General features: G+C 37.5%; 1 protein-coding gene across 1 annotated transcript; it reads right to left on the reverse strand.

Moving 5' to 3' along the window:
• Positions 1 to 5,729: 5,729 nt before the first annotated feature.
• On the reverse strand, positions 5,730 to 9,120 carry LOC104112991 (probable xyloglucan endotransglucosylase/hydrolase protein 27). The gene is made up of 4 exons (XM_009623050.4): positions 8,779 to 9,120; positions 8,459 to 8,559; positions 7,470 to 7,678; positions 5,730 to 6,488 (listed from the first exon to the last, which is right to left on the reverse strand). Exons 1-4 carry the CDS (start codon positions 8,957 to 8,959, stop codon positions 5,987 to 5,989), a joined length of 993 nt encoding a protein of 330 aa, XP_009621345.1. The 5' UTR covers positions 8,960 to 9,120; the 3' UTR covers positions 5,730 to 5,986.
• Between the last annotated feature and the right edge of the window lie 2,726 nt (positions 9,121 to 11,846).

An 11,846-nucleotide genomic window follows, 5' to 3' on the forward strand; every position in this document is an offset into this window, starting at 1 on the left:
CTTGCCTAGCCTCCCCCTTTAGGGCGACCTTGACCTCCCCGACCTCCACCTCGAGCTGGCTGAGGAGGTAGGGTGGCAGCTAGTGCTGGAAGAATGACCAGAGGACCCGGTGGAGCATGTGGAGGCTGATAAGTCTGTGGAGGTGTACCCCTCCTGGCTCTGGGGAAATCTCTAACCAGGTGACGAATGTCACCACACTCAAAACAACCTCTCGGAGGACGTGGCGGCTGATAATGACTCGGACCTGGCCTGCTAGACTGGCCGGTGATAGCACCTCGAGCAGGAGGCATACTGGATACTGGCGGTGCATAATAGAGCTCCTGAGGTCTAGGAGGAGCTAGGATATCGCTGGCTGCTGGAAGAGCTGAATTAACAGGGCGACTCACAAAACCCCTACCATAGCGTACTGCTAGTGCACGAGCTCCTGAGTAATGACCGGTCTCTCAAGACCTCTTGGCCTCTCTCTCTTCTCTATCCCGGGCGAACATGCCCTTCACTCTCCTGGCAATGCTCACTGCCTGCTGATAAGTGATGTCCATCTCCAACTCCCTGGCCATACTGGTCCGAATACTGGGGTGGAGTCCCTCAATGAAGCGACGAACCCTCTCTCTAAGCAACCAGAGTCGGTGCATGGTGAGCTAACTCACTGAAACGGACTGCATACTAACTCCGACACAGTCATAGCACCCTGACGCAACTGCTCAAACTCTGCGCGCCAAGCATCCATGAGACTCTGAGGAACATATTCATGCAGGAACATCTCTGAAAACTAAGTCCAAGTGAGTGAGGCTACCTCATCCGGACTACTCAGCTCATAGGCACGCCACCACTGATATGCTGCTCCCCTCAGCTGGAAAGCGGTGAAAGAAACCCCTCTCATCTCCACAATGCCCATAGTGCGGAGAATACGATGACACTCCTCAAGAAAATTGAGAGCATCATCTGAAGCTAGTCCGCTGAAAGTAGGTGGGTGGTACTTCTTGTACCTCTCAAGTTTGAGCTGCTCTGCCTCAGAAGCAGCTACCCTGATCTCATGCTGAACCGGAACCACTAGGGGCATAGGAATATACTCTGGGACCTGATCAACCTGGACCCTCTGATCAGGAGTGCGGGCTGCGGGAGTCTGTGCCCCTCCCCCGGCCTCAGATGTAGCGGGAGCTATCGGAAATAGTCTAGCCTAAGCCAGAGTGATGTACATGCTCAAGAACTGAGCTAAAGTCTCCTGGAGGACTGGAGTAGCAATAGGGATCTCCGGCACTGGCCCTCTAGCTGGAGCTGCTGGGGGCTCCTCTGACGCAGCTCTCGCAGGTGCTCGGGCTGCACCACATGGTCATCTTCTACCCCGACCCTGGCCTCTGGCGGCTCTGGCAGGGGGATCGGGTGCCTGATCGTCGATCCTCCTAGTACGGGTCCTTACCATCTGTGAGAAAGAATAGAATAGAATCTTAGAATTTTTTTTTTTGGTGTAAATAACTCGCACGACAAGGAAATCAAAGAAATATGATTGTTCTTAATAGTTACATAGCCTCCCGAAGATAAGAACGGACGTCTCCGCACCGATTCGCAAGACTCTAATAAATCGGCTTGTGACTCGCGACTCCTACGAACCTAGTGCTCTGATACCAACTTGTCACGACCCAAATTAACTCTCAGTAAGGTGTCGTGATGGCACCTAGTCTTTACGACTAGGTAAGCCTAATATTGCGAAAAATGTAAAGAAAATATAACATTTTAAAGATAAACAACATATTATAAATAGCCAAGAGTAGTACCACTCGGCATATATAAAATAATTTTCCAAGACCCGGAATATCACTAAGTCACAAGCTGCTATAATCTATGTAGCTCTATACAAAAGTCTGAAGATAATAAAGAAAGTCTCTAGGCGAGGGAGCAGAAGGGGACTCCAAAGATCTGCGGACTCAAGCAGTAGTACCTTGAAGTCTCTTAAAATCAGCAGCACACACTAACCCCGAGACTGATAGCTCGCACCTGGATCTGCACACGAAAACATGTGCAAGAAAGGGCATGAGTACACCACAATGGTACCCAATAAGTGCCAAGCCTAATCTCGGTCGAGTAGTGACGAGGCCAGGTCAAGGCCCTACCGGAATAAATATAATAAATTAAACAGCAAAAGATATAAGTAAAATTTATGATAACACAGTTAAAGAGATTCTCAAAAATTTAACAGTTAAGGGAGCCCTCGGCTCAAAACAAGGTAAACACAGTGAAAAATCTCCCGGGATACCGTCCCGTAGTTTCGAATGAATATGCAGTACAGGGGGATCTCCCGGAATACGTCCATAGTCCCAATTTAAATATGCAACGCAAGATGAAATGGCAGGTATGGCATCGAGTTAGTTTATGCTGAACACAGATAAGAAAAATAGGGATTTAACTATGCATAGCGTATAGAATGTCAAATAGGCAGTTAAAACATGTAAGCATGCTTTTCTAGTCTAAACTAAATAATTAAACATATTAGTACAATTTAATAAGAGAAACAATTTATGATTTAAAAAGGATAAACAGGATTTTTGCATTAACAGCCTGTGTACGTACTCGTCACCTCATGTACACGGCGCCCACACACCAAATAATATCAAGATATCTTAAGGGGAAAGTCCCCAACACAAGGTTAGGCAAGCCACTTATCTCAAACCGCTCAAATCAACTCGATATCACGTTCTTGCCACGAGTATCCGACTCCAAATGTCCCGAATCTATTCAAATTAATTGCATAATATAAATATAACCACAATTAACTAATTTAACTAATTAATTCGAAGCTAAAGCGTGAAATTAGGAAAAATACCCAAAAAGTCTCCCCGGGCCCATGTCTCGGAATCTTGTAAAAATTATAAATTATGAACACTCATTCACTCACGAGCTCACTCGATCTAAATTCGAAGTTAAATCCCCATTCAAATCTCAGATTTTCAATTGGGGAACCTTTTCCCCCTATTTCCAATCTTTTACCCTCAGATTCCTTAATTAGACTAGGAAAATAGTAATAGATTATTGTATTATGATCAAAATAGAGTTAGAATTCATTACCCAATAGTTCTCCTTCAAAATCCCTCGAAAAATCGTCTCCCACTGAGCTCTAAATCAAATTTTGTGTTATGAAATTTCAAAACCTCGAAATCCCCTTTTCTGCCCAGCGATTTTCGCATCTGCGCTCATGGGGCCGCATCTGCGGTCCCGCACCTGCGGAAAAATCAATGCAGGTGCGGAAGTCACTTATTGGGCTGGGTCCGCATCTACGGCTCCGCTTCTGCGGGCGATCGGCCGCACATGCGAGCCCAGCATGCCCTGTCCATTTCCGCATCTGCGAACTCCCAAGCGCACCTGCGAGTCCGCACCAGCGGAATCCCCTCCGCAGGAGCGAAACACCAAAACCAACAATGCACCAGATTTTCCTAAGTCCAAATTTCTTCCCGTTAAGCATTCGAAACACACTTGAGGCCTCCGGGACCTCAACCAAACATACCAACCAATCCTAAAACACCATATGAACTTAGTCGAGCCTTCAAACTACACCGAACAACACCAAAATCCTGAATTAAGTACGGATTCAAGCCTAAGAATTTAAATTTTTTTAAATTCTACAAACGACGCCGAACCACATCAAATCTAGTCCGAATGACCTCAAATTTTATACACAGGTCACAAATGACACTACAAACCTATAGCCACTTTCAGAATTCCATTCCGAGCTCGATATCAAAATTTCCATTATCGGCCGAAATCGCCAAAAAATAACTTTCGTCAATTCAAGCCTAAATCTACTTTAGACCTCCAAAACACATTTCGGACGCGCTCCCAATCCCAAAATCACTCAACGGAGCTAATGGAGTCGACGAAATTTTATTCCGGATCCATCTTCACACAGTTCCGACTATGGTCTAAACTCTAAGGCTTAAACTCACAACTAGGGACTAAGTGTCCCAAAACTCTCTGAATTCCATAACCAATCACTCCGGCAAGTCCCAAAAGTAGAAACAAATATGGGAAAAGTAGATATTAAGGGATCGGGGCTCTAATTTTTAAAACGACCGGATGGGTCGTTACAACTGTGTTATCGGGAAGCTTTTGCTCAATCTGAGCCACAACAGGAATAGACTCTAGAACTATTTGTCCAAGGATTCTCTCAAGCCAAGAAAGTTGAAGTTCTCTTCCTCCATCCATACTTCCTGAAACTCTCGAATCACCCGGATTCACCATCAATTGCTGGTGTTGCGGGTAACTCGAATATGAAAAACGAAGTGCTATCTAAGCTACTAATCCTATCAATATCATTATCACATGTTTCATTGACCAGTCGACAACCTAGAGCTAAATTATTTCAACCTGAATGACCTGGCAATGTAAAATCTCCTTCAACTGGCCTAAATCGGCTGTGAACCGACCGATTGATTCTCTCCACTGAATTCTCACTGTCCTCAATTGAACTACGAGTAAGTGAGTAGCTAAGGTTATGGGAGGAGGGATGTGAATAGCATGACAATGAGCCGTTCCTGAAATAGCCGATCCTTGTGTTGTTATTTGATGGTTACAGTTAAGGGTGGCAAACAGGCGGGTCGGGTCTGATATGGGCATATCAAAAACGGGTAATATAAAAATGGATAAATTATTTGACCCGACCCCATATTTAATACAGATAAAAAAAGGGTTAACCGGCATACATATTATCAATGACTTCTTGAATATGATCACTTTTGGAAGAACTTCTAGTCTCTTAAACTTGAGTAACCCTCAATTTGAAACTTTACAAATGTAAAAGTTAAACTCATTTATTATCCATTGATTATCCATTTTCTAAGTGGATAATATGATTCTTATTTATATTTGACCCGTTTTTAAAAAGTTTATTATCCAATCCATTTTTTAATATATAATATAGGTAGATAACTATTTTCTTTTAAATATTTTGCCGCCATTTACACTGATCGTAGACTACTACTAGGAAAAGCCAAAAGAAGATCCAAGGTTCCAGCTTTTGACTTCTTTTCTCTATTTTTGAATTTGCTACCCTATTAGAAAAATTTGCTCTATGGTCATACAACTGAAGAAAATCCCTCTTTACCCCAAAGTTATTATCCTAACAGTATTAACATAAAATCCCTTCTCTGTTAACTTTTCAGCAAGTGTAGCCACTGTTGCCTATGGACAGACAGTCAACATTGCTAAAATAGAACAGTCCGGTGCATTAATCTTCCGCTATGTGCGGGGTCTAGGAAAGAACCGGATCACAAGGGTCTATTGTACGTAGTCTTACCCTGTATTTCTGCAAGAGGCTATTTTCACGGCTTGAACCCGCGACCTCCTAGTCACATGTCATTGCTAAAATAGGAAACTTCATAAAGATGCACGAGAATATTCTTAGAAGAATTCTTCTGCTTTACTTCTTAGTTCTTGTTAAACAGGATCAAGATTGGAGTGTAAAAGTTCATTGCACTATTAGTGCATGTAACTTAAATCTTTTCATATTGGCCTAACATCATGACAACTCTTACCCTAGTGACATACACAGACCAGAAGAGGCCTAAAATTTAGGACATTACTGAACAAACAAAAAAAAAAATGTAATAAAATAAACCTTAACATTTACTCATTTGATAATTGGAGACCCCTTCACCCCTGCCCCCCTCTGCCAAATGCAACAATGTTTTAAATATGTAAGCTAGCAGTACTATGTATTTATTCAAAGTGTCAACAGAAAGTACAGAAAAAATCATCACCAAATTGAATTTATAATAAATGTCCAAAGACTAAACATCAAATAAGAACATGCTGGGACCCTAAAGGTATGAAATATATACATACCCTACCATGATCATGACACATTTTTATAGTAGTAATCCCAACTGGCTCTCCTCTCTTTTGTATTCTCTATTCACAGGGAAAAATAACCATAATTTCAATCAAACTGGAGACAAATATCAACATCTCAATGTAGAGACTATTAATACCCTTCTTTCTATTCAGAAGACGTGTCTTCCCTCCTCGATTGCCTCTGGTGGTGTCGTTTGCTGTGATGGCGCTGGACGCCACCAAAGGTCACGGGGTCAAAGCCTCGGAGACGGTCAGCTTCCTTAGGATCAATTACACATTCAGATAGAGGTACATTGTATCGAGTCCGGTCATAGCAGTATGAATATTGCAAGTACTTCTTTCGGAAGCTCTCCATTTTTCTTCTTTGATCAGGGGATATACTAGTTGGAATGGATGCAGAATTAGGGGTTGTGTCACATTTTGGTGACAATTCAATTGGATCAACTGCACATCCATGAAGGATAAAGTCGGAAAACTTGGCGACATAAGGGGCATATTTGTAATTGACTTTGTATTTGCCCCCATTGGTAGCCCAACTAGAACCATCCCATATTGTAGCATACAAAGACATTGGCTTAGAAGGGAAGTCCCCACCCATTGCTTTTGTCCTCTTGATCTCTCTTATGGGGATATTATCTACATAAAAGCTGCAACAAAATGCACAAAACACACAAATCAAACAAAATATAATCAGTGTTTGGATTACCAAACTCCACTAATACATGTCAGTGTTAAAAAACTGGTAGTTTCATACCATAAGAGTGAACAGCAAGAGGGACTTCTAATAGTTAAGTACTCAAGCCAAGAACAAATCCAGGAAATGTTGCTCAAAGTTTTACTGAGTTATGTACCCCCCCCCCACCCCCCCCCCCCACAACCTCCCAGCCAAAAAGGGCAGAAAAGAGAGATTCCCTGCATTCTGAAACAGTGGACCAAAGGCAGAAGTAGAAATCATTTAAAAAGTCTTGCAGAAAGGAAGGTAAGAACTACAGTGACAAAAAGCAAGCCTGCCCGTGATATGGATAAGGATGAATTTTCAAGCTACACACTAATTCAAGTTCTGATTTTTCCTCTAATTGGTCCTTAATCTGAAAAAACACAAAAACAGAATCAATCAAAAGTGTTGTATAGATTAAGGTGGTGTGTGGTTGTTACGTTTGACTAGAAGGGTAATATAAGAGGAGAATACTAGTCACTGTAATAAGATGCATAAGGTTAGAGTTGAATTAAAGCCACTGGCTTTAGTACCACCACAAAAAGAAAATGGATAACACTGCATTAGCAACATGGCACATCTAATAGGAAGTATTTAAATCAAAATCACGAAAAACATCCTAGGTGAGGCCTAGTTGTCAACTAAACTAGAAAGGCTATAACGGTTTTAATCCCAATAGAGACAAAAAGAACACAAAAAATAAAGGGTAGTCCGGTGCACGAAATATTCCGCATTCACGCAGGGTCCGGAGAAGGGCCGCACCTTCAAGGGGTGCGATGTAGGAAGCCTACCATGATGCAAGTATCAGTGGCTTATGCTATCCGAGACACTTGTTTTAGTGGTATACATTTATATTTTTTGAAAAAAATTAATTAAAAGGGGAGAGCTGTTTCTGGTGGAATTAGGTACTTACATGATCTGGCTCTCAGTCCACAAGATGCTATATTGATGAAAATCTTCAGAGGGATCAAACCAGAGTCCATATCTTTCTTCTCTGCCAACATTTGTGCTACCATTCCCATATATATTAGTTTGAATCCTCCATTTTTTTGCTCTTATATTTCCCAAGAACTCAAAGTCAATTTCATCATGGTTCTTCTCAAACATGTCGCCGTTAGACATCTGTCATCATTTAAATAGTAAAAAAAAATTTTAAAAAATGAAAGTTGCAGGATAGTACTTTATGTAACACTGCAATCCAATTACTTATCAAAGCAATAACACTATACTGAAGTCTTTTAAAAACCAAAATGAGAATTTTGATTCATCAAATAATCAGATTCTGAAATTTACAGTTTCTGAAAGGTGGTGAAAATCAGTCTGAAGGGTAAAAAGAAGGAAATAAAGGGGATTAATCTAGGAGACCTTCCACTATACTTGTCTTCCTCTTTTTCCTTTTTGGTAATATGATGGTATGTTTACCCAACTTCAGGAAAAATGTAATTAAAAAACCAGAATCATCAAGAACCCATATGAGCATGCTTGCCATATTATTTATTTATTTTTAATGATTGCGGTGTCCAGGCCAACTTAGGACGTCTCAAAATTTTTATTAATATATTGTTGCCAAGTAACTCTGTCTAACAAAACTTGCACAAATAAAAGAAGACCTCATTGCACCCAAACCTTTCACCTATGAAATCCTAAACTAAATAATATCCGCTATATAAATAATCTTTTATATTTATATTAGAGTATAATTCTGACTATTTTCACTTGACCGTCGTCAACCTTGCATTATTCTCATTCTTTATCAAGAACTAGAGGATGCCAAACTTTGCCAAGCTCAAACTTCCCAACACACCATAAAAAAATATAAAATCTTAATGCAAAAACCATCAAGAATTTTCCTTTTCTTAATTTTGAACTAAATAAACAAAGAATCGATCAGTTATTACTTACATAAAATGCAACAACCACTCCAGCAGTGTAATCTGCTGGTAACTTAATAGAAGCACTGAAGTAGCCATGAAGGTAAAGATCTTGAGACACAAATCCTGCTCCTGTAATTCATCCATTTAATTCCCAAACAATAAAATTAGTTTAATTTCCGTGAACAAAAAAAATGTTAAGCAAAAACTACTCCCTCTCCGACACTATTTCAGTATTAGTCTGTTTCAAAAATAATAACAGGTTTATAGTCACACAAATAATATTACACATTTAATATTACACTAGTACTAAACTAGTGCTACAAAATAAAGCCAAAAGAAGAAATGAACCTGTTCTTTCATCTAGAGAAAGATGAACTGACTTTCCGTCTTCAAGAACCATAAGATTATCATGGCCAAAGAGTTGTGAGTACCCTTCGTCAAACGGTAAAGTTTGGAGCTGTTTTGAAGACCCACAAACTAATACAAGAAAAGAGCATAATATGAAAATTTCCAGACGAAAATTCACCATTTTGTTTTTGGTCCCTTTGGTTGAACAGAAAAATAAGTAGTAGCTTTAAATGAGTTATTACAGGGTTTTGTGGGTGTTTCTTTCAAGTAGAGTCGTACTATATAAGCAAACGAGAGAGAGAGAGAGAGAGAGAAGAACCATAGACAAAAGGGAAGGTTTTTTATGAGCTGTTCATACCAAGTGGACAAAACTTTCAGTTGGAATTGGGAAAGAGAAACGACAAAAACATATAAAGAAGAAGAATTTATTGTTTTTCTTTTTATTTCAAATTAAGTGGCTAGTGAAAAATGAAGAGAAAATATAAACAAAAATATTATACACAAACAAAACTAAAGAAAGCAAAAGAATGGATTTTCTTTTCTGTGGTTGGTTTGATTGGAGAGATGATATAGCAAAAAAGAAGGGAAATTTGCATCCTTTTTGGCTCAAGGAGTTAAGGTTATAAGGTGACAAGTGGAGTAATACTGTTTATCTTTTGTTTTTTCTTTTATTTCCTCTTTGTCTATGCAAAGAAAAAGAGGGACAAAAATGATTAAAATCTTCATGAGCTTTTTTTTCTCGATATATATTCATAGAGGAATATACTTTAATTAGGAGCCACCAGAATGGTTTATTTATTTCACATTAATTTACTGATATAGATAGTGGTGGCAAAATGAATAAAAAAATATATTCATCTATATTATCCATTGAAATATGGGTTGGATAATGAAAATTTTAAAAATGGGTTAAATATGGAGAAGATCCATATCATTTACTTAAAAAATGGATAACTAATGTGTTTAACTTTTGCATTTGCAAAAACTTAAATTGAGGCAATTCAAGTTTGAAAAACTAGAAATTCTCCCGAAAGTCATTATTTTCAAGAAGTCATGGATAATATGGATATCCATATTATTCATCTATATTATCCGTCGATTAACTCATTTTTTATTCGTATTAAATATAGACCGGGTCAAATATTTTATCCGTTTTTGAACCCGCCCATATCCAATCCGAACCCCCTTTGCCACTCCTAGATATAGACATATAGATCGAAAAAAAGATACTCCTATTAGACTTATAGCCTATAGGAGCTATAAGTAGAAAGAAAATCGCAATAGTACTCAAAGCCACTGTCGAATGCATAAATCATGGCCCAAAAAAAATGTAAAATTAGTCAATTTGTTCAACCATAACTAGTTAGCACCCATTGACAAGTTGAGAATAAAGTTTTTTACAGAAGAACAAATGGTAAATGTTAGACTTTGGCGTATAATCAAGAAAAAAGCTGAGATGTGATACAATAAAAATAGTAGTGCTAATATTTTGTTTCAATTTTTCCATTCTTAGGCGTTAATATAAGGTGCTAAAATTATCACAAACGCAGGCTAACCTTTAGGAAAACGCTCACAAAAGCTAATATGTGGACTATCAAAAAATAAAATTTACAAAGAATAATCATTAGCTCAAAAACAATGATGGATGATGCTTTTCGGAGTAGAAAGTGATTCTCCTTTCTTTTTTCTTCAAAATATATTTATTTTGTATAATAATGAATACCAATATTTTAAAAATACACAGTATCGAGTTACTTATATTTAGCATATATGTTCTCATTTTTATTTTGATTATTAAAATTAAATTAAATTACATTTGGTTTAAAAAGCAGAATTTTTTTTACTTAGGTTGCCAATTGCCATGAAAAGTTTTCTGAAACCTGCAGAAAGAATTTTCAAAGTTCGAATTCGTTTAAGTTTAGAATTTTAAGACTCTTATTCAATAAAGTCACTTGAAAGGTAGCCATGAATAATTTTTTATAGTAATTGTTAATTAGTAGCATAAAAAGGAAAAAAAGATCACTTACAAGATAACTTAATAACTTATTACAGTGTGTTAAACTGCATTAACAATATGAAAATATTTTGAGAACAATGTCATGATCTCAAACAAGTGAATAACGTAGCGATTATGATTTTTTAACTAATAAACTGTTACAATAATATGTTTGGACGATATTTTATAAACACTTGAAAAGTATATTTTCATCTTTAAGAAACTATTAGTATTATTTTTAAAACAATACTCCCTGGACAAAACAACTTTTTCTGAAAATTGTTTCCTTCTTCTTTTGGAGGAACAAAGATAACTTTACGACCAACAATTATTTAATAAATTAATATATGCGTAACAGACGTATTTTGATTCGGTGCTTTTCGGTGTACATTTTTTTATCACTAAAAAGGTTATTTGATCCGACAACAAATCTCCTAGGTATGATTATCACTTAAGAAAATAACTCCCAATAATGCCAAAATTGTGGCTATACAATAGGCTCAGATTTTAAATACAAGAAGTTACCAAACTTTGAACCATGTTTCTTTTTTCTCTCTTTTTTTTTTTTTTTTTTTTTTTTTTTGTTTTCATCTTTTTCCCATCCTATTTTATTTTGATATAGTTTCTTCAACTCGAATATTATTTTAGAGTAGATAATTTCAAAATTTACTAACCATTTTCGATAGAACATTTTTACTGAATGTTGGATCTTTTAAAAAATTAAGTTGTCTCAATATGAAATGTGTTCTCACCATGGGTGGATCTAGCACTAAGTTACGGGTTCACACGAACCCAATAACTTTTGATAAATTTTGTATAGTATTAAAAAATTTACTAAATTTTTATAAATATTTGATTGATTATATTATGGTACGTTGACTTATGGTTGTAAAAATTCATAAATTATAAATTTTAAATTCGCCTCTCATTCTCGTGAGGTAAAAACGAAAAGATGATAAAACTAAAGAAAAAGTTAAGTCAACTAAGCATGAGATTCCACCGAAAGTGCAATGAAGCCAAAACTTTTAAAAGAAGAAACAATTATATATGTGCAATATGGTAGGGTTCTCTG

This window comes from Nicotiana tomentosiformis, chromosome 4 (genome assembly GCF_000390325.3).
Source record: "Nicotiana tomentosiformis chromosome 4, ASM39032v3, whole genome shotgun sequence".
Lineage (NCBI taxonomy): Eukaryota > Viridiplantae > Streptophyta > Magnoliopsida > Solanales > Solanaceae > Nicotiana > Nicotiana tomentosiformis.